The following is a 26,847-nucleotide window of genomic DNA, read 5'->3' as shown; positions in this document are numbered from 1 at the left end:
ACAACTTGATCGAGTTTATACAAAATCATGAGAATCTAATCTCCACAAGGGCAGGGATCTTTGATTTGTTCACTGATGTTACCAAGTGCCTAGAATGGTACCTGGCACTCTCAATAAATACTTGTTGAATAAACGAGTTAAACAAAAATCAGTGACAGGGATCAACTGGAAGTGTTCCGTTTAGGGTCTTTTAATAAAGATGGAAAAAATGATGTAGCAATTTAACGGTGCTATTATACTTCATTAAGGATGTTGCACACTTTTCCAAAAATATATTTATTTTTAAAAACAAAAATCAGACAAGTTTTATCGAGTCAGATTTTCCAGAGACAAACCAGAGTTTGAATTTCAGCTTTCAGAGTGAAAGTTAAGCATCAGCAATCTCATGCAGAAGTATCTCTCTCTGCAGGACGTAAAATATTCAGCTTGACTGCAAGCACTCAATTCTCTAAATCTTGTTTGTATTTCCGCCATCATTTTACTCCATTCCAGGGCTCTGGCACACAAGATAATCCACCTCTAAAATTCAAAACTTCCAAATTGAGATGAACGATTGTTGGGCTTGGGTTGGGGTTTATAACCAATTCGATCATTAATCATTTGTTCCCTGCCCTTGGGGTCACTGCCGAGCCCAATGGCACCTTCTCCATCACTGCCTCCTACAACATCAACATCTTCCTTTTGTTTCTTACGGGTCTGAAAGTATAAAAGTTTTAGTATTAAGGCAATATTCTATTCATTAACAAACATTTATTTAGCATCTACCATGTATTAGGCACAGGGTAAAGGATAGGGTTCGGGTCTACAGAACAATAAACTGAAATCCTAGGTTTAGATGGTTAGGGGCACAAGAGGGATACACAGATATAGCGATAAAAGATGTAACCCCTACCCTCCAGGATGTCACAGTCTAACAGGGAAACAGGTAAATAGACCATTACAACACAGGGTGATCAGGGCTATGACACAGGGAAGTTCACACAAGAGCTGGAAAAATAAAGTGACCAGTAAAACAATAACCACGAGAAATTAACAGCTTAGCTGACCCATGAGATTAAATGTAATGCAGGAAAAGAAGGTTTTGTGTTATCTTATCATGAGGCCTGATTTGGGGAATTCATTTTGTTTTCAGATAAAAGATTTGGCTCTTAAGCCATAAGTAACTGCAGAATTCACAAAGTCTGTGTCTCAGTTTGATCATTTTCAAAGAGAAAAACTAACACCCCACAACCACCACTACCTGAGAGTTCCTTACCAGAAGAATGGCTCCACTACACTAATCCCTGGAATCACTGCTATTCTTCACCACTTACTGCTGAACTGTGAGCATTTAAATGGCAGTGTCAAAGTATTATAGTGAATAAGTGAGGTATTACTTTTTATATATATACAAACATAATGACCTTCCTGAGTTACTCTCTAGGCTACATTACCCAATAAATAACATTAGAAAGTTCTCCCCAAACACCTTTGTGAAAACAAGCTCTAAAAGGCAAAGGATGATATCGTTTCATCTTATAAGCCATGAGAAAGTCAGAATATCCAAGTAGAATTAAATCATTTAAAAGGCTTCCCACTGTGAACAACTGCTGACTGTTTCAAAATCCAGAGTCAGGGCTTCCCTGGTGGCTCAGCAGTTAAGAATCCGCCTGCCAATGCAGGGGACACAGGTTTAAGCCCTGGTCTGGGAAGATCCCACATGCCATGGAGCAACTAAGCCCATGCGCCACAACTACTGAGCCTGCGCTCTAGAGCCCGTGAGCCACAACTACTGAGCCCACATGCCACAACTACTGAAGCCCATGCGCCTAGAGCCCATGCTCTGCAAAAAGAGAAGCCACCACAATGAGAAGCCAGTGCACGCAAGGAAGAGGAGGCCCCACTCGCTGCATCTAGAGAAAGCCCGTGTGCAGCAATGAAGACCCAATGCAGCCAAAAAAAAAAAACCAGAGTCATCAAAATGTAATCAAACTAATTTCAGTAACAAATGAAATACCAGTTTTCTACTGTTTTTATTTTAGTGCAGGGCAAAAACTATTCCTCTCTCCTAAGTTGCTCTAAAATGGGTGAAACCCATTGGATAACTGCCTTCAGTAGAAAGACTAAAAACAACAAAAATACCTAGGAATAAATGTATACCTAGAAATAAATTTAACTAAGAAGGTGAAAAGACCTGTACACTTAAAACTATGAGATATTGTTGAAAGAAATTGAAAAAGATACAAAGGAATGAAAAGGTATTCCATGCTCATGGATAGAAAGAATTAACAGTTAAAATGTCTATAACTACCTAAAGCAATCTACAGATTCAATACAATCCCCATCAAAATCCCAACAACATTTTTCACAGAAATAGAACAAAAATTCCTAAAATTTGTATGGGACCACAGAAAATCCCGAGTAGCCAAAGCAATCTGGTGAAAAAAAAAACCAAAGCTGGAGGTATCACACGCCCTGATTTCAAATTATACTACAAAGCCACAGTAATCAAAACAGCATGGTATTAACAGAAAAAGAGACACACAGATCAATGGAACAGAACTGAGAGCCCAGAAATAAACCCTCACACATATGGATAATAGATTTATGACAAAGTAGCAAAGAACATACAATGGAGAAAGGACAGTCTCTTCAATAAATGCTGTTGAGAAAACTGAACAGCCACATGCAAAACAATGAAGCTAGACCACGATCTTACACCATACACAAAAATTAACTCAAAATGGATTAAAGACTTGAATGTAAGACCTGAAACCATAAATCTCCTAGAAGAAAACATAGGCAGTATGCTATTTGACACTGGTCTTAGCAGTATCTTTCTGAGTATGTCTCCTCAGGCAAGGGAAACAAAAGCAAAAATAAACAAATGGGACTATATCAAACTAAAAAGCTTCTGCTCAGCAAAGGAAACCATCAACAAAATGAAAAGACAGCCTACCAAATGGGAAAAGATATTTGCAAACAATTTATCTGATAAGGGGTTAATACCGAAAATATATAAAGAACTCATACAACTCAACAAAAAAAAAACCCAGACAACCCAAGAACGTGAATAACCATTTTTCCAAAGAAGACATACAGATGGCCAACAGGCATATGAAAAGATGTTTAACATCACTAATTATCAGGGAAATGCAGATCAGAACCACAATGAAATATCACCTCATGCCCAGTAGAATGGCTATTATCAAAAAGACAAGAAATAATAAGTGTTGGAGAGGATGTGGAGAAAAGGAAAACTTCACACACTGTTGGTGAGAATGTAAACTGGTACAGCCACTATGGAAAACTGTATGGAGATTTCTCAAAAAATAAAGAGTAGAACTACCATATGATCCAGCAATTCCACTCCTGTCCTGGGTATATATCCAAAGAAAACACTAATTCAAAAGGGTAAGTGCACCACCATGTTTATCACGGCATTATTTACAACAGCCAACATATGGAAATGTAAGTGTCCCTTGACAGATGAATGGATAAAGAAAATGTGGTGCGTATATATATATATATATATATACATACATATACACACACACACACACACACACACACAATGGAATACTACTCAGTCATAAAAATTACTTCAATTTAAAAAAAAAAGTAACTCAATAGTGAGCTGACTCTGCAGAGTCAAAGTATAAAACTAACACTTTATGAGACTCATTACAACTGAAGTTTGAACCATAAAGGGCACTTCAGGAAAAGAACAGAGTGTGCATAGGCACTGAGATTAAAGATAGCTCAGCAGTGGAAGATAAAGTGGAGAGATAACCAAGGACCAGATCACAAAGGGCCTTACATGCCATCCTAAGGAATTTGGACTTTATTCTGAAGGCCAATAAAAGAATTTAAGTCTTATCAATGGACATCTAATACCGTGGCGTAAGGCTATACTTAAAAATACATATTGGGGCTTCCCTGGTGGCGTAGTGGTTAAGAATCCACCTGCCAATGCAGGGGACACAGGTTCGAGCCCTAGTCCAGGAGGATCCTACATGCCGCGGAGGAACTAGGCCCGTGTGCCACAACTATCTAGCCTGCGCTCTAGAGTCCGCAAGCCACAACTACTGAGCCCGCGTGCCACAACTACTGAAGCCCGTGCGCCTGGAGCCTGTGCTCTGCAACAAGAGAGGCCACCACAGTGAGAAGCCCATGCACCGCGACAAAGAGTGGTCCCCGCTTGCCGCAACTAGAGAGAGCCCGTGCGCAGCAACAAAGACCCAGTGCAGCCAAAAGTAAATTAATTAATTAATTTTTAAAAAAATACATATTGAACTCCTACTATGTACTAGATGCTGGGAACTCAACGGTGGAGAAGACAGACATGATTTCTACAATCAGGGTTCCTAATGTAAATGATTTTACAATAAACAAACAAATCATTATAAATTATAATAAGTGCTATGAAATAAAAGAATAAAGTGCTTTGAGAGACCCTAATGAGATGGAGTCAGCATGGATAGGAATGATACATCTAAGTTGGATAGGGTCAGAAGAGGCCTTTCAGATTGAGGAAGTGACATTCAAACTGAGACATGAAGAAACAGGAAGCACTCCAGGCAGAGGAAAATAGTATGTGCAAAGGCCATGAGTTATAAATAGTTTGGCATATTCAAGAAAATAAAAGAAAACCAATGTGCCTAGGGTACAGAGGGCAAGGCAAAGAGTGACAGAAGGTGAAAGAACATTTAAAAGCTTGTAGACCATGATAAGGAACTGAAGTTTTATTCCAAGTGCAGGAAACCACTGAGGAGTTTTAAGCATGAGAATGACATGATCTGAAATTTTTTAAAGATCATTCTAGACACCTGATGGAGAACGGATTGAAGACACAAAAATGGAAGCAGAGAGACAACTTGGGATGCTACTAAAATTGTACAGAGTGAGTTGATGGTTATTTGGACTAGGGTTCTAATGGTGGAGATGAAAAGGTATGGGTAGAGTCTAGAAATATTCTGGAGGTAGAGCTGAAGGATTTATGGACAGATTGAATATAAGAGGTGAGGGAAAGGGAGAACTCAAGATTGACTCTTAGGTTTCTGGCTTGAGCAACTACACAGATACTGACATAGGGAGCTCTGAGGTGAAAATGGTTTGAGGAAGAAATCAAGAGGTTTTTGTTTTAACACGTTAAGTATAGTATGCTGAATAATGACCTCCAAATCTATCAGGTCCTAATCCTTGGACACTGTAATTGTTGCCTTGTATGTGAAAAGGGTCTTTGCAGATGTGATTAAATTAAGGATGTTGTGATAGGGACATTATCCTGGATTATCTGGGTGGGCCCTTAATGCCAACACAGGTATCCTTATAAGAGGGGGCAGAGGGAGACTTCACAGATGGAAGAGGAGAAGGCAATGTGATCACGGAGGCAGACACTGGAGTGATATGGCCACAAGTCAAGGAATGCCAGCAGCCACCAAATACTGCAATAGTCAAGGAACAGATTCTTCCCTAGAGCCTCTGGAGGGAGCATGGTCCTGCTGACATGCTGATTTTGGATCAGTGATAGCGATTTCAGATTTCTGGACTACAGAACTGTGAAAGCATAAATTTCTGTTGCTTTAAACCACCAAGTTTGTGGTAATTTGTTACAGCAGCCACAGGAAACTAATACATTATGTTTAAGATGCCTGTAAAGCATCCAAATAGAGATTTCGAATAAGCTGTTGGTGTAAGAATCTAGAGTCCAAAAGTTAGAGTTATTGTTTTAAATATTCTTAACGGTTTGAAAGTTGCACTCTTACCTCCAGGTCCTTCCGAATGCTTTCAAACTCCTCAATGTCATCAAGCTTCAGCTCCAGACGGGTTGGTTTTCGTCTCAGCATAATGAAACCAACACTAAGGGACAGACCCAGTGAACTATCAGCTGTTAAAAATGGCAGAGAGGAGGAAAAATTGGAAGGGATAAATCTCAGCTACAAATATGTTCAATTTGTAAGCATGCACACTAAAATGAATGGTGATACAAAAGACTCATTTGGATTCACACATTGACTTCTAAGTCTTCACGTGTATAATTATTACATTTTTATTACGTGATGGAGATCCACCACTCTGTAATTCCCAAAAGCTCTTTCTTCCAGAACTTAAAATAGCAAGCTGCCTGTAAAAGAGGATTCTAGGCAACAATTACTTTAATCTCATGCTCCATTCACAAAGAAATATTCTAGCTAACAGAATAAAGTTAAAATATCACATTTTAATTCGGTACAGTTAGTAGGAGAGTATACAAACCATTAAATTTGATCAACAACAGTATGTGGGAATTATGAGGGATTTGTGATCACTCCCGAATGCTAAAATCAGGTTACTAAGTCTTATGAAAACTCCCTCTAACTCACCAATTCACAGGGTTATCCTCAAGGTCTAAATAGGTCCTAAATGGATAGGTCATTCATTAAACTGACAGTTCTTATGCTCCAGCTACAGAGTTAAGAGGCATAGTCACAGTCTGTGGGGAAAACAAACACATAAATGGAAAATTGCAGTATACTGTAATAAGAACTCTGATGAGGGTAATGCAATGGCATCACACAGACACACAATCCAGTGGGGTGAACAGTAATGTGGAAGACTTCCTGGAGGAGATGATGTCGTAGTTGCCTTGTGAAGGGCAGGCAGAGAGGATTAAAGGCATCCCAGGCAGAGAGAACAAGTATGCACAGAAGCTCAAGAAAACACTCTAAAATGTGAAAACCCAAAGTAATGCTTATGCTTTAAAAAAAAAAAAAAAGAAGAGCTGGGTTTTTTAAGAAGAAAATAAAAGAAAATAAAACTCCCCAACTGAGTTTAAAAGCTCTGGATGGCATCATCTTTATAGTCTCATAGCATCCAGTAGAGAATGTCTGCAATAACCAGCCATTAAATGTTCTGTTGAATAAACTGGCTACACTCTTCTTCCACTGCAGGGGGCAAGGGTTTGATCCCTCTCCAGGGAACTAAGATCCCGCATGCCGCAGCAGAGCAACCAAAAACAAAAGTCAGCCTCCTGTGAAAATTATATATCGGTCACATGGTGAGGATTAAATGAAAATGATGTAAGTGAAGGCTCCTTTAAAATATGTACAGATAGGGCCTCCCTGGTGGCGCAGTGGTTGAGAGTCCGCCTGCCGATGCAGGGGACACGGGTTCGCGCCCCGGTCCGCGAAGATCCCACATGCCGTGGAGCGGCTGGGCTCGTGAGCCATGGCCGCTGAGCCTGCGCGTCTGGAGCCTGCGCTCCACAACGGGAGAGGCCACAACAGTGAGAGGCCCGCGTACCGCAAAAAAAAATAAAATAAAATATGTACAGATATAAATTATTATTACATGTATCTAGGATACAGCTAGGGACTGTGAAGTATACAAAGGAAGAAATGTCTCCTCCTTCTACCATGAAGCTTGGGACAGATACAAGTGATGTTATCAACACGAAACAATGGCACATTACATTTCAAATTGCTTTGTACTAAATCAGATACTATCTTTTTTAATTATTATTTTTTTATTGGAGTATAATTGCTTTACAATATTGTGTTAGTTTCTGCCGCACAGCGAAGTGAATCAACCATACGCATACACACATCTCCTCCCTCTTAGACCTCCCTCCCCCCAATCAGCCCAACTAGGCCATCACAGAGCACGGAACTGAGCTCCCTGTGCTATACAGCAGGTTCCCACTAGCTATCCATTTTACACATGGTAGTGTATTTATGTCAAACCTAATCTCCCAATTCAACCCACCCTCCCCTTCCCCCCCCCATGTCCACATGTCCGTTCTCTACGTTTGCCTTTCTATTCTTGCCCTGCAAATAGGTTCATCTGTATAATTTTTCTAGATTCCACATATATGCGTTAATATAAGATATTTGTTTTTCTCTTTCTGACTTACTTTATTCTGTATGACAGACTCTAGGTCCATCCACATCTCTACAAATGACCCAATTTCATTTCTTTTTATGGCCGAGTAATATTCCATTGTATATATGTACATCTTCTTTATCCACTCATCTGTCGATGGACATTTAGGTTGTTTCCATGTCCTGGCTATTGTAAATAGTGCTGCACTGTTGGTGGGAAAGTAAATTGATACAGATACTATCTTGATTCCAAAGTAGACAAAAGGTAGAGGAAGCCAAAGTTCCAAGGGGGGAGAATGCTTAAAAGAAAAAACAGCGACTTCCCTCGTGGCACAGTGGTTAAGAATCTGCCTGCCAATGCAGGGGACACGGGTTCGATCCCTGGTCTGGGAAGATCCCACATGCTGCGGAACAACTAAACCTGTGCGCCACAACTACTGAGCCCATGTGTCACAACTACTGAAGCCCAAACGCCTAGAGCCTGAGCTCCACAACGAGAAGCCACCGCAATGAGAAGCCCACGCACCACAACGAAAAGTAGCCCCTGCTCGCCGCAACAAGAGAAAGCCAGCCCAGAAACAAAGACCCAACGCAGCAAAAAAATAAATAATTAACTAATTATTTTTAAAAAGGGAAAAGAAAAAACAACTGATACATTTTAACTTTTCTGCAAACTATGAAAAGATCGCCACTAGGGGGCAGTATAGAGTAACGGGTAAAAGTGCTTGTTCTGGAGGCGAAAGGGCAGTGGGCAAGGGCAGATTCCAATCCCATCGCCACTGATCTTGGACCATCAGCTTCACCTTTCACTAGATCTTGGTTTCCTCGTCTGTACCTGTACTCTGTTGTTGTATGGACTGAATGTCGTATTGCAACGTAAATTCCTGAAACATAACCTGGCATTTAGTAAACGCTAAATAAACAGGCATTATTATTGTAATTGTCCTCGGGGAGGGTAGAGGGCTCTGTCCAGCTCGGGAAACACCAATATTTTGACCATATCCACCCCCGACACGGGGACAAAACCTTGTCTTGTCCATCTCTGATGGCCCAGCACCCAGCGCACACAGGGCTGTGCAGAGTTGCTGGCGTGCAGTTTACCTGACGCCTCACGTTCATCATCTCACTCGGAGTAAGACAGACCCGGCTGAAGACAGCAAAAGCAGGCCTTGGCTCCTCCGCCAGGTCTTTATTTTCCTTTGGCGCTAGAGGGCTCTTCGAACTTAATCTCTCGCCACTTCCCAAATCCACCGAAACCCCCCCCAGCTCAGAAGAAACCGCCGAGAGAACTTCCTGACAGCGGAAGAGAATAGCACTCCTTTCGCGGTTCCAGGGCCACACTCGCTGGTCCAGAGCGAGGGTTTCCATGGCAACACGGTCCTTCGCTCCCGTAGGACTTAAAGCCCCTCGCAGGGCCCGGAGCGACAGCAGGCCCCGGAAACCGTCTATTCACTCCCCGAGTTCAGTCCGTAGCCGCGCGACTCGCCGCACCTACCTCTTTTCAGACCTGTTCGGCCCCTTCCCGAAACCTCGGCGCTCACCCCGAATCTCCGGCTAAGCCAACTGAACTACACTTCCCAGACTGCTCTGAGTCTCTCTCCTCGAAGAACCCCGTCCTCCGCGTGCTTTTCCCTGAGGCTCCACGGAACACACCACTCGACGCGCCCAGACTCTTTCCTACTACGATTCCCATCATGCTCCACGCCGCCCAGGACGCTGCGTCCGCCCGCAGCCCACTTCCGGTAAGTGTCGTAATTCCGCCTTGCTGGGCGCGCTGTGGATGATCTGAAACGTAGAGCACGGCTTTCGGTGGGGCTTCGCGGCTCTGGAGTCCAGCATGGCCTCCTCACGAGCCTCCTCCGCGGTACAGGTCTCACCTCACTCTGGCAGGGAGCGCGGAGGGGTGGGGGTCCCTGCGGAACAGGGCCGTTAGGGAACGGGCTACGGCGGTGGAGGGCTGAGGAGGAAGGCTGCCAGACTCGGTCTGGTCTTAGAGAGCGGAGCAGCGTTTTCCTGATCCCTGAGTGCTTTCCTATTTTAGCTCATTTTCAGCTCTCGCTATAACCCCGAAATGTAAATACCTTTTCTGTCTGGTTCAGAAATAGAGTTCTGAAAGAGAGTAGTGTCTTGGCCAAGATTTATGACAATGTCAGACCTCTGCATTGTAATGAGGCCTCCTAACTTCCCATCTACTGCCCCACGTCTGAAAACGTTTGAAATGTATAGACAGTAACTTTCTAACTTGTCCCCCTTACCATCGCGTTGGTTATTTCAGTTATCCTTGATATCGCCTGTGATGAGCAGTAACCCTGGAAGTTTCATAAAACCCAGGAAGAGATTGCACTTGCAACTGAATGAAGTAAACATGTTCCAAAGCACGCCTTTGATAGAAAAATCACCAAGAGAAATTCACTAGTTTTATCTATCTCTTCGTATCTGCAAAACTTAAGTGCCGAGAGACTGGAATCACCCCCCGACCACGTCCAAATCAGGGAAGACACATCTTAACTGGTGTCCAATTTGTCTTTTCTTTGGAGAAGAAATAGGATTGAAGCTCTGGATAAGCTTCATCCTTCTGGGAGGTCTAGTAAATTGCTAAGATTAAGCTTTAGGTTAATCCAGGTCTTTGATTTAGCAGGCAACCAAAACTAAGGCATCTGATGACTTAGTCGCTCCTGTTGTGAAGAAACCACACATCTATTATGGAAGTTTGGAAGAGAAGGAGAGGGAGCGCCTGGCCAAAGGAGAATCTGGGATTTTGGGAAAAGAAGGACTTAAAGCAGGAATTGAAGCAGGGAACATTAACATCACCTCTGGTAAGATGCAAACTGTGAGTCCGTCTTTACCTTTGGTGCTCAAGTTATCTGTAATGACTACCTTCCTAAACTTAGATGTCACTAGTTTAGTGTCAAAAAATTTCAAATATTAAACTTGAAACTATCTTAAGGCCATACTCTCTGCCCACTCCACTTAGTATCATCTGGAGAACCTTTTTCTTAAAACCTTTTATACAGTTTTTCTTCTATGAATTGTTAGTAATTTTACTAAGAATTTATACATTGTGTATTTGGATTCAAATTGATTCCATTTGTCTTCTGGAGATCTAGCATAGTTGTGGCATTGGTTTGGAGCTACTGTGGTTCATAATATTCTCCCTTTTTTAGTTTTCCAATTATTTTTCACCCGAAATGAAATATCCCTTTTAAATTATAAAAGTAGTAGTCATTTTTATTTTGAAAGGAATCAAAATACAAGTTTTTTTCCATAAATGAACCCATGATAAGCAAATTGTTTTGTAACCTGCATTTGTCATTCTGTATACTGTTGAGGATTTTTTTCATGTCAGTAACTAGTGGTGCACTATATTTTTGAAATAAAATTATTCATGTTTGTCATGAGAAATTCAGAGAGTACAGAAGGGTATAAAAAGAGTTCTGTGCAGATAGGACTTCTGTCAAGTTTCTCATGGATCCTCCCATACCTTTTCTTTTCTATACACATGCACTTTAGTGACTTTTTAAACCTTTTATGTTATTTTAAACATAACTGCATCACTACTATACTTTACCTTTTTCATCGAAATGCTTGTATTTGGTGTGAGTTTTAAAACTAGCTGATAGATTATCCAAAACACCTTACAGTCAAAGAATATCATTTTCATGGTAATTATTTCCAGTTAGTGTCCCTGTACTGAGACTATTTCAGAGAGTAGCTTTGGCAATTGTTAAAATAATGTTTCTATTTCATCATGGACAGAAAGCCTACATAACTTATTTGTTAAAGATGCTCCATACTCTTATTGTGTTTTATGTGTTTATGTAAGTTTGCCAAATGAAACAAGATGGCTTCAGCTATTTTGCTGCCTTTTAAAACCTCGTTTAGTTTTCTGTGTTTGGCATACTTTATTTTTAATTAATTATTTATTTATTTTTTGGCTGCTTGGATCTTCGTTGCTGTGCGCGGACTTTCTCTAGTTGCGGGGAGTGGGAGCTACTCTTAGTTGTGGTGTGCGGGCTTCTCATTGCGGTGGCTTCTCTTGTTGCAGAACACCAACTCTAGGTGCACAGGTTCAGTAGTTGTGGCTTGCGGACTCTAGAGTGCAGGCTCAGTAGTTGTGGCTCATGAGCTTAGTTGCTCCGAGTCATGTGGGATCTTCCCGGACCAGGGATAGAACCCACGTCCCCTGCATTGACAGGCAGATTCTTAACCACTGTGCCACCAGGGAGGTCCTAGCATACTTTAATCCACCTGGCAGGTGGATTCTTAACCACTGAGCCACCAGGGAAACCCTGGCATACTTTAATAAACTGAGAAGCTGTAAAGTTTGTAGTAGATTAAAGTTAACTTTCCCTAGAGGCATACAGACTCCAATTGTAAGAAATTATTTCTGGGCTTCCCTGGTGGTGCAGTGGTTAAGAATCCGCCTGCCAATGCAGGGGACACAGGTTCGATCCCTGGCCCGGGAAGATCCCACATGCCTCGGAGCAACTAAGCCCATGCACCACAACTGCTCAGCCTGTTCTCTAGAGTCTGCGTGCTGCAGCTACTGAACCTGCCTGATGCAACTACTGAAGCCCACACTCCTAGAGCCCGTGCTCCGCAACAAGAGAAGCCACAGTGATGAGAAGCCCATACGCAGCATAGAAGACCCAACACAGCCAAAAATAAATTAAATTAAAAAGAAAAAAAAAGGAAATTATTTCTTTCTCCCTACTTGAGGAAGATCTGGTGATTATGCTAATGTTGTCGGTTCTTTTTACAGGAGAAGTGTTTGAAATTGAAGACCACATCAGTGAGCGACAGGCCGAAGTGTTAGCTGAGTTTGAGAGGAGGAAGCGAGCCCGGCAAATCAATGTTTCCACAGATGACTCAGAGGTCAAGGCTTGCCTTAGGGCCTTGGGGGAACCCATCACACTTTTTGGAGAGGGTCCTGCTGAAAGAAGAGAAAGGTGCCCTTTCTAAGTATCTACTCTCTTCTTTTTTAATCATAGGGTTCCAGTTCCAAATTTCAGTTGGAATTTGTAGCTAAAACTTTAATAGAATGTCTCAGATAACGTTGACAGAATCTCTTATTAAGTTGCATTAATATGTTTTAGCCCATAATTTAAGTCTTAGGCCAGTTTTTACTCCACTACTAATTTTTCTTTATAAACTATGAAGAAGATGTTAACACATTCCCTTCCTTCCTCTCCTCATTATGTAGTTGTGAGTTGGGTAAACATTTGTCACTGAACTCTGAAAATTTAAACAACAAATGCATTCTTTGTCATTAACATAAGATATAATGCTAAGTGTTTTTTGGATGTTATTGCAAAAAGGCACTGTCCTCATATAATGCTCCTCTTGTGATTTTGAAGTTACAAAATCTCTTAGTGACAGGCTAGTCCTATGCAATTAGGCAGACCTGGCCTGCCTACCTGCCTCTTTAGGACTTGGGGCTCAGCTGTTCCTCACTCATTACATTTACTCTCTTAAGGCCCTTACCGTAGCTCATCTACTCTTCAATCTACTGCAAACTGATCGACCACTACCACATTAAAATTGCTCTTAATTAAGGTCATCAACTCATCTTTATCAAGAATAGCCCTAGTACACTGCCACCTATTCCCTCCTTCAAACACTGTTTCCTTGGCTCTCAGAAGACCAAATCATCCTGGTTTTCCTCCTGTTTCTCTAGCTAATTCTTCTAAGCCTCTTTTTTTCCTGTTTATAAACTGCTGTTTTTTGCTCTTATCCTACACTAACCCTGAGTGATCAAATCCATTCCCATGGCATGGTTTACTCTGTGTATATATATTCTGATGACTCTCAGGTCTCTGTAACCTAGATATTCTACAGGTACTCAAATTTGACATGTCTAAATTGAACTCATCTATTTTCCAGTTCACCTTGCAAATAACAGTACCATTCACACAGTTTTCAGTTGAAAACCTGCTCACCTTCTGTGTAACCCATCAGCAAAATCTTGTCTCTTCTACTGCTGAAATGTACCTCCAGTGTGTCCTCTTTTCTCTACCTCCATTGCTTTCATATTTAGACTGTTGTAATAGCCCCAAATGTGTTGTGTTAATTGTTTGCTTAAAATCCTACAGTCTTCTCTTTTTTTTAATTTTTAAGTTTATTTTTATTTATTTTCTTTTTGGCTGTGTTGGGTCTATCATTGTTGTGTGTGGCCTTCCTCTGGTTGCGGCGAGCGGGGACGACTCTTCATCGCGGCGCATGGGCCCTTCATCGCAGTGGCCTCCCGCCGCAGAGCATGGGCTTCAGGCTCGCAGGCCTCAGCAGCTGTGGCACACAGGCTCAGTAGTTGTGGCGCACAGGCCCAGTTGCTCCGCAGCACGTGGGATCCTCCCAGGCTCGAACCCATGTCCCCCACATTAGCAGGCGGACTCCCAACCACTGCGCCACCAGGGAAGCCCCCTACAGAGTCTTCTTATTAAACTTAGAGTAAAAAGCTCCTAATCATGCTCTTCATCCTTGCCTTGTGCCACTCTTTTGCTGTCTTTCCACTGAATTTTTCTCTTTTTGTCCCCCTCTCTTGCCTTCTAGGGCTTTTTTATTCTTTTGGTTTCAGCATAAATGCCACCTCCTCAAAAAAGCCTTTCCTAACACCTGACCCCTTGTAAAGTAAGTCCTGCCATTATTAAGAAAGTAACGTACTTTCTTAACAGCCTTTCAGAGGGTTTACTTCTACTGTTTATTGTTTGTCTTCTCCACCAGCAAAGTCTGTCTTATTGTGTCCCTTAAATGAATGTCTTGAGTCCCCACTGCCACTGCCTTGATTCAGTCCATAAGACTCAGGGGATACAATAGTATGCCTTTGTTCTTCCCTCTTCAGTCCATTCTCCATACTTTTCCAGGGGTCTTTCTCAAATATAAACCCTCCTTGCTATGGCATTAGGAGCTCTTTGTGACCTGGCCCCTGCTTAGATTTGCAGCCTTATCTCTCACCAACCCTTTCCCAGTACTCTGTGCTCCAGCCATACGGAATTGTTGTGATTCCAAGTTCAACATGCTTTTCTTGCCTCCAGACCTTTACATTTGTTGAACCCTCTGCTTCAACTGTCCTTTCCCATTCTTGACCCATTGACTTGATTACTTGATGACTCAGTTCAGGTAACATCTTCTCCATGAAGCCTTCCCTGATTCCCTCCAAGCGTAGGTTGTTTACTCCTTTTATGATTCCCTTAGCACCATGCACCACTGTCATAATACTTAATGGAACGTACTCTAGTTCCCCGGTACTTTCTGTATGTCCTGTCCACCCCCCACTCCCTCACCACCACCCCCACTATGCTACTTGAAATCAAGGACTGTTTCTTAGTCATTTTTTCTACTTAGCACCTGAGCAGTATCCAGCACATTGTGGCATTGAGTGAAGGTTGTCTGTATTCACAGCCCGAGTGGTAGCAGTGTTGGGGCTAGTTGACTCTAAGTTTAACAGGATAATTGCTTTTAGTTCAATTTAGGGAATCTTCAAATAAAGACTATTGAGTGAGAGAATTCACACTGGAAGTTTAGGCATCACAACTTGACCCTTAAAGAAGGTTGCTTAGGATTTGAATGGTGAGAGAGTAGGGCAGCCTTGCTGCCTTCTTAGATATACTTTTCACAGTCTTAACTCTGTTTAAATTCTGATCTTTTTTGTTACAGGTTAAGAAATATCCTTTCAGTGGTCGGTACTGATGCCTTAAAAAAGACCAAAAAAGATGATGAGAAATCAAAGAAGTCCAAAGAAGAGGTAAAATGTGTCTTTGGGGCTTCCCTGGTAGCACAGTGGTTGGGAGTCCGCCTGCCGGTGCAGGGGACATGGGTTTGTGCCCTGATCTGGGAGGATCCCACATGCCACAGAGAGGCTGGACCTCTCAGCAGCCATGGCTGCTGAGCCTGCACGTCCGGAGCCTGTGCTCTGCAGCGGGAGAGGCCACACAGTGAGAGGCCCGCATACTGCGCAAAAAAAAAAAAAAAAAAAAAAAAGTGTCTTTGGCTTCATAGTATAAACATGCAGGAAACAAGGGGGTAGTTCTCTCATTTTCTGTTTTCTGTGGGATAGGGAACAGGGGGAGTTGGAGACTCTACTGTTCCGGAATAGTTGTTGGCAATAGTTTGTGGTTCCTTTGTAGGTATAAATGGAGATAAGTGAGTTCCCCATTCAGGAAAGAACCATAGCATTCCTGGTGTCACTTTTAACAAGTAACCAGAAACTATCCAATAAGAGTTCATAGAAAGAAACACAAGAGAAAGCACATATACCTGATTTCATCCTATTACTGAACTAATTTATCTTTTTTCTGAGCAGTTAACAATAGGGAATTGACAGCTATGAAAGGGGCAGGAATGCTTCAGACTTGACATTTCTGCTCTTAATTTAACTTTCAGTATCAGCAAACCTGGTACCATGAAGGACCAAACAGCCTGAAGGTTGCCAGACTGTGGATTGCAAATTATTCACTGCCTAGGTAAGGAGAGCCTGGAGAAGGAGGAAGAAACATACTTTTTCTTATTTCCTCTCAAGGACTGAGGAGCTGCTTTATAATGACAGTGGTTATTAATTGAAATTGAGTGGTAAAGAGACGTGTATGGACCTTTGTTTCCAACCCATTTGCTCAGGGTTAATAATGTTATTTCTGTGTCACAGGGCAATGAAACGCTTGGAAGAGGCCCGTCTTCATAAAGAGATTCCTGAGACAACGAGAACCTCCCAGATGCAAGAGCTGCACAAATCTCTCCGGGTAAGATGCTCTCATCTTATATATATAAGATGCTCTCATATATATAATTGTCAGATATCTTGAAGATTCTTAAATATTTATTAGATGCTCTACTTTGACCCACCTCTAGCAAGTAAAGGCAGCTATACTTATTCCTCTCTGCTTACACTGTTGCTATTTGGGAGGAACCATCAGTTAAGGTGGCAGGGAACCTACTGTGCTTTGTACTAGGCAGAGGCCTATGCGTCTACTCTTTAATTCTCCCTTTTAATATGTCAGACTGTACTTTAGATCTCGCCATGGCCTTCCTGTTTGTACTTAGCTGACATAGAAGCTAGTGATACTAAGACTGTAGAAGGCAGCATGCTGGAGTTCCAGATAAGCCTTGACTCCATTCATTCGTATAAGTGTCTCCTAACAACAACAACAAAAAGGTGGTAGAAGATTCTTGGGGAGGGTTAAAACTGGAATGGTTTTTGTTTTTGTTTTTGTTTTTGTTTGTATGGTGGAAAAGCCAAGAAAATCTTGGGTTAGCCTGTTAATGGTCCCTTGTTTGTCTTTTTTTAAGTCTTTGAATAATTTCTGCAGTCAGATTGGGGATGATCGGCCTATCTCCTACTGTCACTTTAGTCCCAATTCCAAAATGCTGGCCACAGCTTGTTGGTAAGTCCCATTTTACAGTGACATTTTTTTCTAAATGGGGTTCGGGGGGGAAAAAATCAGTATTTGTCTTAGAAGGCCATTTCAATACCCTTTGCCTCTGCTTCTCATGGTCACACCAAACTAGATAGAGATGCTAGTAGTTACCCATTGTAGTTTACAATATAGCCTTCAATTAGCAGTTCTTACTGTTCACAAGGTACCCCAGAGACCCATGACATGTCAGTCATATTCTTGGCATTAGCATCTTTTTGGATCAGATAGTGAGCTTATAGACTAGTATACATACCTTGATATAATTTCTTTTTTGGTTATGTGACCTAGGCAAGATACTTAATCTCTGTAAGCTTCACTTTTGTCATCTGTAAAGTAAGGTGAGATAATGTTTGTAAACATTTTGCCTTGATACTGTCTAGTATGTGGTAAGGACTCAGTAAACTTGAATTATTGTTTTTATCTTCATTTTGTTTTCTACTCACCACATATGCAGAAAACTTTTAGGATGTGATATCTTTGTTGTTTTGTTCTATTTCGTTACTTAGTTGTTCTTGAGGAACATTGTCATCTAATGAGGGGGAAACTTGCTTGCATTGTATGCAAAAGAACTACTTGACTAGGCAGAAACTGAGACTGTGGTTCAGGAGAAAGCCAGGGACCTATACAGATCCCTCCACCTCTCTAAGCCGCAGTTACCTTCATTATAAAGTAGAAATGAGTATGTGTATAACTGACTCACTTTGCTGTACAATGGAAACTAACATAACACTGTAAATCAACTATACTCCAATTTTAAAAATTAATTACAAAAAATAAAATAAGAAAAAAATAATAAAGTAGAAATCATTCCTGCCTTATATGTACTTCACAGGTTATAAGGATCATTTGATGATAGATATGAAAGTAATTTGTTGGAAATTTTCCAAAGTACAACATTTTTTTAAAAATTTAAGTACTTTGGGGACTTTCCTGGCAGTCCAGTGGTTAAGAGTCCGTGCTTCCACTTCAGGGTGCATGGGTTCGATCCCTGGTTGGGGAAGTAAGATCCCGCATGCTTCACAGTGCTGCCAAAAAAAAAATTAAAGTACTTGGTAAGCAGCAAAGTGCTATTCGTATTTAAGAAGATAGTATCATTATTAATATTAGTGTTAGATACTTTATTTTGTCCTACCTTCCCTCAGAAATTGATCCAAAAGTTAAGGAGAAGAGCAACTTGTGCTATAATATTTACAGTCCAGTAGAGGCCTCTGTTTGCGTGAGACCTGGACGTAGCTTTCTTCTCTAACTCTTCAAATGATAGACCTTTCCTGTTTCTTTTTCTGTCTGCCACTGTAACATTTTTGGGGGGTGGGGGGGTGAGAGAGATTGTCCTTTAGTAATGTTACCAAGGTACCTTTTCCTTCCCAGACCAACCCTGGCTGAGATGCTTTCCTTTGTGTTTGTTAGGAGTGGGCTTTGCAAGCTCTGGTCTGTTCCTGATTGCAACCTCCTCCATACTCTTCGAGGTGAGTTAGAATCTTGTCTAAATCTCAGCCTTTTTCTCAGTGTGAACTCTGTCAAGCAATACAACTCTAAAACTCTGCCTGACATTCAGACCCAGTACACACAGATTAATTCTTGATTTGATTTGACTTGGTTTGGTTTTCTCTGATTGCAGGGCTGGATGATAATGACTTCGTACACATACCACTTTTCTCTCATGTCCAGCCCCACTCTGGCATTTACAATCTCTAAACCAAGAAACACATCTTTGTGTGTTTAGCTTTTTTTAATGCAATTTATATATTAATTTAAGTTAAAATAGTTCAATTTTTTTAGTAGTTGAATAGCTACTTTAATACTCTCTAGGTCCACATGTCCTCTGATATGTGTATATGTAATATTTGTCATGTCTGTATTTACACTTACGTTATAAGGGAGCGGGAACCCTTTAATTTTCATCTCTTACACTGCTTTAGGCCATAACACAAACGTGGGAGCAATTGTATTCCATCCAAAATCCACTGTCTCCTTGGACCAAAAAGATGTCAATCTGGCCTCTTGTGCTGCTGATGGTTCTGTGAAGCTTTGGAGCCTTGACAGGTGAATATTACCCTCTGTCCACACTGCAGTCGCTAAAGTAAATAGTTGATTGGTTGGCCCTTGAGACTTAAAAATCTAGCATTTAACCCCAGAGATGCTCTGAGTCAAGGAAACTTGTGTGAAAATAGAATGGAGGATTTTTTTCTTAGATCTTTTCCCACCAGAGGAGTTGTGTCAGGTTTCCTTCTTTGTTAACTTTGTACCTTGATTTTTGCCTCTAACATAGTAGCCACTGTTTCCTGGCTCCAGCTATTCCGGAAGGATCCATTATACCTCGCATGCAATAGATTGACATTGGAGAAATGCACTATTTGGTAGCTTGACTAAAAATAATATTCTAGACAGCACATTGGTTCTTAGCAAACAGCCACAGGGGAGAGGAAGGAGGTTCTGTCTGGCAGTATTGCCAAGGAAGTGATGTCTACTCCCAATAGCATCATCCTTTACCTAGACTACATTTTCCAATTACAACAGTTTTTTTTTTTTTAATGTGTTTGTGATTATTGTTTTCCAAGAAATTTTTGGAAGCACTTTGTTTGCCTAGAAGACATCTGAATTCAGTTGCTTAGTTTTCTTTCTTTGGGAAAGCACATGAGGCTTTTGTTCCAGGATTTTGTGAGGAGCTAATTAGTGTCTCCACTCTTTGCCAGACAAGATCTTACCTGTGAGCACAGCAAGTTTTAATTGGCTTTGGTAATACATAGCAATATTTGTTCCCCTAGGGCTTTAATTAGTTCTGTGTATGCACATTGACAAAGTTCCCTTTTTAATTGCCCTCTTTAGGGTTCATGTTTATTTCCTCTTGCTGGTGTTCAGACCTTCTTTTTGTCATTGCTGGTAGTAGAATTTAATGGCCACCAAAAGGAAACTAAGCCTCTGTTTAGGAGTTCCTTTTTTCATGTGGATCCTTGGACAAGCTGAAGTTTGAGATAAATTTATCTGTAATCCACTTGCACCAAAACTATGATATAGCCTTGCATCTCTATCAGAATATATTTTCCTTCCAGAATCTCAGTGCTCCTTTGGTGCAGAGAGTTTATTTTGCTTGTCAGGCTGAAATATCTTTTATTTTTCTCTAATGGCATTAAGAGTTTGTTAACATAGTGAATTGAAATAGACAGTGTTTATTGACTAGCAGTTTTGCCCCGTGGGCACATGAAATAGTCCCAAAGCTTTTATAATAACCTTGGGAAGTGAGTTAAATTATCATTAGCCCTAAAAGTTTAACGAATTACAGGTTTAGTTACAATTTGGCCTGTCAAACCATGCAGAATGGGTGTATATGTGCTCAACAGTTAATAAATTCAGTGAGTATTTACATGACTGTAAAATAGTTTACTTACATATATTTGATTCCTTTTCAGTGATGAACCAGTGGCAGATATTGAAGGCCATACAGTGCGTGTGGCCCGTGTAATGTGGCATCCATCAGGACGTTTCTTAGGTACCACCTGGTAAGCCATCCTCTTATTGTTCTATCCATACAGGCCTGTGGCATCTTGTTTACCTTTTACGGCTAAACTGCCAAGTAAATTTTTAGAGCAGAGATCTTCAGGAGATTTTCTTGGACTTCAATAAATCAGAATCAGAAAAGAATCTATGACATAGTTAGGGCTAAGTGTATTTGGTTTTAAATTGCAGTTAATCTGAAATTTCAGAGTCACTGACTCCCAGAAAACTAGAGTTTTTCCCTCTTTCTTCTCTTTGTTGGCCAATACTAGAGGTGTATTTTTTTTTTTTCTATGCAGTGTAATTTCTCTGCTTACAAATCAGTCTCCTTTTCTGGTTCTACACATTCAATGAGGCCAGAATCTGTTAAAGAATTTTTTGAGATACAATTCACATGCAATGGAATGGATTTAAGTGTGTAATTCAGTCAGTCTTGACAAATGCATACACTCATGTGGCCCACATCCCTGTTGTTGGAGGTCCAAGGGAACAGAAGGTGCCCACCAAACTGAGAAGGCATCTCGAGATTGAAAAACACGGCCAGCAGCTCCATATATCCAATGGATCCGTTTTTCATAGGGTCGCTTATTCACAGGGTGGGATCTGGCAGACAGCAATCCAGAAGCATTCACAGCTGCACTCTGCGCCCCCAAGAGACCATTGAGGCAATTTTATAGTTAACCTAAGGTATGGGGGTACGTGTTTGGAAACAGGAAGTACATTCCTAAGTGAAGAATGGGTAACTAGTGGGTGCCGGGAATATATCAGCAAAGGTCTTCATCATTGTTTGAGGACTAACAGAGCATAGAGGCCACCTGGTCTTAATGATTATTAAACAATATCTATTAACTGCAAAGCCCTTGACTACAGGAAAGTGACTTACCACACAGTATAGTTCTGGGAAGGGTCAGCAGAAGGACAGGAAGAACTGTACAAGCCCAAGACAGCATCAGTTATGCTCATAGCCATACACTAGGCAATAGAGAGAACATTTTCATCACCCCAGAAAGTTCCCTTATGCCCTTTCCCAGTCAACTCCCTGTTCCAGAGCAACCACTGACCTGATTTCTGTCACCATAAATTAATTCTGATCTATTCGTAGTTTATGAACTCATTTGTGTTCATATGGCTTCCTTTTGTTTGGCTTCTTTTACTCAGCATAACATTTTTAAGATTCATTCATGTCGTTGCATGTATCAGTAATTCCTTTTTATTGCTGAGAAGTATTCAATTGTATAACTCTGCCACAGTTTGTGTATTCATTCTCCTATTGATGGACACTTGGCTGTTTGCAGCTTTTGGCTAGTCAGAATAAAGCTGCTATAAATACTCTTGTACAGTGCTTTTTGTGGATGTGTTTTTCTTTCCTTTGTCTTGAATAAATACCTAGGAATGCAATTGCAAGGTTATAGGGTAGATGTATATGTAACTTTTTTTAAACTTCCAAGTGGTTTTCCATAGTGTTGGTGCCATTTTACATTCCCAGAATTCTGGAGTTCTGTTTTTTTTCACATCCTTGCCAACATTTGTCATTAATCAATCTTATCATTTTGCTCAGTTTAGCAAGTATGTAGTGAAATCTCATGGTTTCAGTTTTTATTAGTCTGATGACTATTGGTGTTGAGTAGTTTGTCACATGCTTATTGACTATTTGTATATTCTCTTTTGTTCAGTGTCCAGGTGCTTTGTCCATTTTTTTTATTGAGGGTTTTTTGTTTGCTTTGTCTTTATTTCCATATGTATTACAGTTCTACCATCATTTATGGAGGAGACTTTCACTATTGAAATTGCTTTGATGGCCTCATTGAAAATCATTTGACCATGTATATGTGGGCCTATTTCTGTACTCTCTATTCTATTCTATTGATCTATTTGTTTGTGATTGATTTTTATATGCCCAACATTCAGTTTAGGACCCAATAAATGCTCAATGAATGGAAGGACATAACAGTGAAATTAGGGAAGAAAGAAGGCAACAGAATCTTTGCTGGGCCATTCTAAGGAATTCTGTTTTTAAAACAGCCACTGAAGGGACTTCCCTGGTGGCGCACTGGTTAAGAATCCGCCTGCCAACGCAGGGGACACGAGTTTGATCCCTGGTCTGGGAAGATCCCACATGCCGCAGAGCAACTAAGCCCGCGAGCCACAACTACTGAGCCTGCGTGCCACAACTACTGAGCCTGCGCTCTAGAGCCCGCGAGCCACAACTGCTGAGCCCGCGTGCCACAAGTACTGAATCCTGTGCGCCTAAAGCCTGTGCTCCACAACAAGAGAAGCCACCACAATGAGAAGCCCATGCACCACAACGAAGAGTAGCCCCTGCTTGCCGCAGCTAGAGAAAGCCCGTGTGCAACAATGAAGACCCAGTGCAGCCAATAAATAAATAAATAAATGTTTTAAAATAAATAAATATAAAATAAAATAGCTACTGAAGTAGGTTTATAGGAACCATGGTTTCCCATTTAGCACCCAAGACGGATATGCTTAGTTGTTGAGACATTGTTTATGCCAGAAAAGAGTTTGTTAATATGGTTGTATGAGTAGTTTCAGAAACATAACTTGAGCTACAACTGTTTATAGCACTTTATACATTGTAGGAACTGAACATCTGCTGGTTAATCGTTAGTTTGACTTTTTTAGCTATGACCGTTCATGGCGCTTATGGGATTTGGAGGCTCAAGAGGAAATCCTGCATCAGGAAGGCCACAGCATGGGTGTGTATGACATTGCCTTCCATCAAGATGGCTCTTTGGCTGGCACTGGGTAAGGCTTCTTGCACGTAGCGGGGGCAGCTCAGTAGTCTCACCTCTTAAGTATACTTGCTTCCACAGAGAACTGGATTCAAAATGTTCATTCATAAATTATTTTGTCAGGGGACTGGATGCATTTGGTCGAGTTTGGGACCTGCGTACAGGACGTTGCATCATGTTCCTAGAAGGTCACCTGAAGGAAATCTATGGAATAAATTTCTCCCCCAATGGGTAAATAAGCTCACTGAGTGAGGGGTGGAGAGGGTTATTGGTTAGAAAGTACTCTTTGTTTCTAACTTCAGTACTACATCTGATCCACAGCTACCACGTTGCAACTGGCAGTGGTGACAATACCTGCAAAGTGTGGGACCTTCGACAGCGGCGTTGTGTCTATACCATTCCTGCCCACCAGAACTTAGTGACTGGTGTCAAGTTTGAGCGTAAGCTTTCCTCCTGTTGTAGGCCTAATTACAAGACAGACAAATTGCACTTCTGAGGAATGCAGTCCGGGTGTTAAGACTTGGAAGTGGAACAGGAGAGAATTTGGACTCTACTGAAGGAGCAAATTATAATCTCCTTCCCTCCACCACACTTTCAGACAGAGCTATGACACAGCCCGCGTCTTGTTCCTAGGAAGTAAAGAAGACTTCCATGAGTGTTTTGCTTCATTTTTTTTTCCATGGAAGGTCCAAGCACTGAATCCTTAATATTATTCTGAATAGGTTGTCTATCAGGGAAAGAGCCAAAAGACCTTAATAATGTTATTTGTTTCCCTAAGTCTGCCTAAGTCTGTCTTTTTCATAGAGGTCTAGTAGGAATACAGATCAGAGTGTTGAGTTTTTCTGAATGTAGATACCTTCTTTTTCAAAATAGTATGTTCTAGCAGATTTTGGGTCTTTTATTTTCTTATGCTCTTTTGAGTACTTGAATTCCTGAAACAACTCCCCTTTTCTTTTGTAGCCATCCATGGGAATTTCTTGCTTACTGGTGCCTATGATAACACAGCCAAGATCTGGACCCACCCAGGCTGGTCGCCACTGAAGACTCTGGCTGGCCACGAAGGCAAAGTGATGGGCCTAGACATTTCTTCGAATGGGCAGCTCATAGCCACTTGCTCGTATGACAGGACCTTCAAGCTCTGGATGGCTGAATAGGCAGGACCATGGAAGAAGGATTCTAGCCTCACTCTCTTCAGAGCCATTTTCAAAGGAAAGGAATTGATGTGTTTTGTTCTATCATGTATTTTGCTAATTACCATGTATAGATCCTCAAAAGAATTGGATTTCCATGTCAGCTCCCACTTCAAGCAGGCAACCTAGTCCCTGGGTGTTGGTGAACCCCTTTCATCGTTGAAATTTTCATTTTCATCTTCAAGCCCTGCCATGAATTTTGTAGACATTGTTTTTATTAATCTTTTGTTTGAGTGCCCTATTGCTTCCCTCACAGCACTCCGGATTGTGACTGACTCCATTTTTAATTCTTGAAACGTGGCTTTCCATTACATGGTACATGCTTCAGGACTACATGTGACCCAGAGAGCAAGGTGGCTGGACTATATTCTGGAAGCCCTCAAGTAGAGAGACACACCTCACCATGCACTGGCTAAACTGTGCCTGACAGAGCAAGAACCCTGAGAACAGAAGGTGACGAGGTAGACCACATCTGTGCTCAGGGCTCTGCAGTAGAGAATATTTTACCGCTTCCTGTTGAGTTCACTTGGAATGCTAACTGCATTGGGAAGCTCAGAACTGAACATTTTCCTCGTCAGAAGATGTCTTCCACTTTGCTTTCAAGTTTGGCATCCTTAGTGTTACCCAAAAGCTAGGCCATTGTGTCAAGATTCAATGAAATTTTTAGAAAGCAAACATGATGTCTCTATTGTGCAAGTTCTTTTCTATTGGTTATTTAAAGGATGTACCCTTCATGTCGAGGTAACTCTGGAAAAAAATCCCTAATGTGTATTCCTAAACATAAACTTTTTCTTTATTATACACTTGCTACAGAGTACAATCCTATTTTAAAAACTGCCCTTTAAAGAATTATCTTGTATAGTTAAGCATTTTCTGAATCCTAGGCATTGGTCCACAGAGGTCCCTGTTTTTTTAGTTTGAGATATAGCAAATGATCTCAAGTATGGCGTACTCCAATTCTGTCTCCTTAGTAAGCATTCTGATAGTAATTTTTTTTTTAAATGGAGGGCTGTTGCATTGTGGGCAAGATTACCAGTGAACTGTATCTGGACTCTATAATTCTTACTCATTGGCCAAGCAGCAGTTACTTTCAGCTCTTTCCACCCCAGGTATACAAACACTGAACTCTGGAAATACACAATAAATTCACACAATAAATAGAGGAATTGGCAAGAAGAAAGGATTGTGTATAGAGAATTCAAGAAGGGCTTATATGATGGCTTCTCCTTGAACATTCAAAACACTTTTCCTTTGCTGTTCCAGGGAAGATGAGAGTGACTTTGTCTGGCTCTATCGTGAAAACTAGGAATGTGTGATATGTAGCTAAATAGTCTGTTTAATCTGATTTCAATTATAACCAAGTAGTTGCATGTCCTGTGTACCTGTTAAGCTTCTGGATTATCAGCTCTACTCTCTGTTGGGCACTTCACTGTTGTAAGTATTAATGAGCTCTATTTCCTCCATAGCTAGCCATGAAAAAAAATTATTTTTCATTACTACCTTTGTAGTGTGTTTAATAATGTTAGTGTATTCGCATGCAACTTTCAAATATAGTGTGTTAAAGGTTTTCAGTTTTTCAAGTTGAAATTTTACCACTTGTTCCATTAAACTTGTCTTTTGTTTTGCAGGGGGTGGGTGGTTCCTAGAGATCTAGAGGGGTAGCAACTGGGTGAAAAGATTTCATCTAAGCCTTTGGCCAGACGAATGTCTTGCTGGATATACACTTCCTTACTGGGAATATCATCGTCCAAAAGCCGTTAGCTGAGGAGCATATCCCAAATGTGTCATTTCGTGGTAATGGTGAGACAAATGTCACCGCCATCACTTAACAGGACACTTACTGCTGTCTACACACCGCCAGGCACATTCAGACATCTTGTTTAATCCTCACAGTCTTACGAGTTAATTATTATTTCCTCTTTTACAAAAAAACTGAAGTTCAAAGAAGTTAAGTAACTTGTTCCAGGCTACCTAGTTAGTAAATGGTAGAGTCTGGTCCGTCTGTGACCTTATAAGAGATTTCATAGGGCTTTACTGAGTATGTTGGCAACATTGGCCAGACCAAAAAAAAAAAAAAACAGTCCGGCCAGCATGGCCTGTTCCCTGTACAAAGCCTGAACTTTTTGTGTGCTCTACCTTTTTTAAAAAAAAAAAAAAAAAAACAACT

The 26,847-nt window shown here is 41.1% G+C and overlaps 2 protein-coding genes across 9 annotated transcripts; one reads left to right on the top strand and one right to left on the bottom strand.

Annotated features, from left to right (window-relative positions):
* Positions 1 to 260: 260 nt before the first annotated feature.
* On the bottom strand, positions 261 to 9,525 carry CDC26 (cell division cycle 26). 5 transcript variants are annotated; one of them, XM_067040924.1, is made up of 4 exons: positions 9,337 to 9,525; positions 6,345 to 6,454; positions 5,748 to 5,841; positions 261 to 696 (listed from the first exon to the last, which is right to left on the bottom strand). In XM_067040924.1, the coding sequence occupies exons 2-4, from the start codon at positions 6,395 to 6,397 to the stop codon at positions 520 to 522; spliced, it is 324 nt and encodes a 107-aa protein (XP_066897025.1). In that variant the 5' UTR covers positions 6,398 to 6,454; positions 9,337 to 9,525; the 3' UTR covers positions 261 to 519. The 5 variants fall into 5 exon arrangements, with proteins under 5 accessions (XP_066897025.1, XP_058927573.1, XP_066897027.1 ...); XM_059071590.2 differs by having other exon boundaries at positions 438 to 696; positions 5,748 to 5,869; positions 9,337 to 9,389; XM_067040926.1 differs by lacking the exon at positions 9,337 to 9,525 and adding an exon at positions 8,943 to 9,020 and having other exon boundaries at positions 438 to 696.
* On the top strand, positions 9,130 to 26,822 carry PRPF4 (pre-mRNA splicing tri-snRNP complex factor PRPF4). 4 transcript variants are annotated; one of them, XM_067040919.1, is made up of 14 exons: positions 9,130 to 9,583; positions 10,480 to 10,657; positions 12,604 to 12,790; positions 15,495 to 15,582; positions 16,221 to 16,300; positions 16,480 to 16,573; positions 17,121 to 17,215; positions 18,656 to 18,714; positions 19,168 to 19,291; positions 20,656 to 20,745; positions 23,381 to 23,503; positions 23,614 to 23,721; positions 23,812 to 23,930; positions 24,451 to 26,822. In XM_067040919.1, the coding sequence occupies exons 1-14, from the start codon at positions 9,536 to 9,538 to the stop codon at positions 24,642 to 24,644; spliced, it is 1,587 nt and encodes a 528-aa protein (XP_066897020.1). In that variant the 5' UTR covers positions 9,130 to 9,535; the 3' UTR covers positions 24,645 to 26,822. The 4 variants fall into 4 exon arrangements, with proteins under 4 accessions (XP_066897020.1, XP_058927546.1, XP_058927545.1 ...); XM_059071563.2 differs by having other exon boundaries at positions 9,582 to 9,705; XM_059071562.2 differs by lacking the exon at positions 9,130 to 9,583 and adding an exon at positions 9,587 to 9,711.
* Positions 26,823 to 26,847: the final 25 nt, after the last annotated feature.

Source organism: Kogia breviceps, chromosome 8 (assembly GCF_026419965.1).
Source record: "Kogia breviceps isolate mKogBre1 chromosome 8, mKogBre1 haplotype 1, whole genome shotgun sequence".
Taxonomy (NCBI): domain Eukaryota; kingdom Metazoa; phylum Chordata; class Mammalia; order Artiodactyla; family Physeteridae; genus Kogia; species Kogia breviceps.
The sequence above is the reverse complement of the archived record's forward strand: the minus strand, read 5'-3'. Positions and strand labels throughout refer to the sequence as shown.

What these genes read in the sequence shown, in the direction of transcription:
- CDC26 (XM_067040924.1), bottom strand. Translation starts at nt 6,397, where the DNA reads ATGACCTATCCATTTAGGACCTATTTAGACCTTGAGGATAACCCTGTG. An exon ending in GAGGATAACCCTGTGAATTG is followed by an intron (nt 5,842 to 6,344) that starts GTGAGTTAGAGG and finishes TCTGTCCCTTAG; the next exon opens with TGTTGGTTTCATTATGCTGA. An exon ending in GCATTCGGAAGGACCTGGAG is followed by an intron (nt 697 to 5,747) that starts GTAAGAGTGCAA and finishes TTATACTTTCAG; the next exon opens with ACCCGTAAGAAACAAAAGGA.
- PRPF4 (XM_067040919.1), top strand. Translation starts at nt 9,536, where the DNA reads ATGCTCCACGCCGCCCAGGACGCTGCGTCCGCCCGCAGCCCACTTCCG. An exon ending in CCGCCCGCAGCCCACTTCCG is followed by an intron (nt 9,584 to 10,479) that starts GTAAGTGTCGTA and finishes TTGATTTAGCAG; the next exon opens with GCAACCAAAACTAAGGCATC. An exon ending in CGTTTCTTAGGTACCACCTG is followed by an intron (nt 20,746 to 23,380) that starts GTAAGCCATCCT and finishes TGACTTTTTTAG; the next exon opens with CTATGACCGTTCATGGCGCT.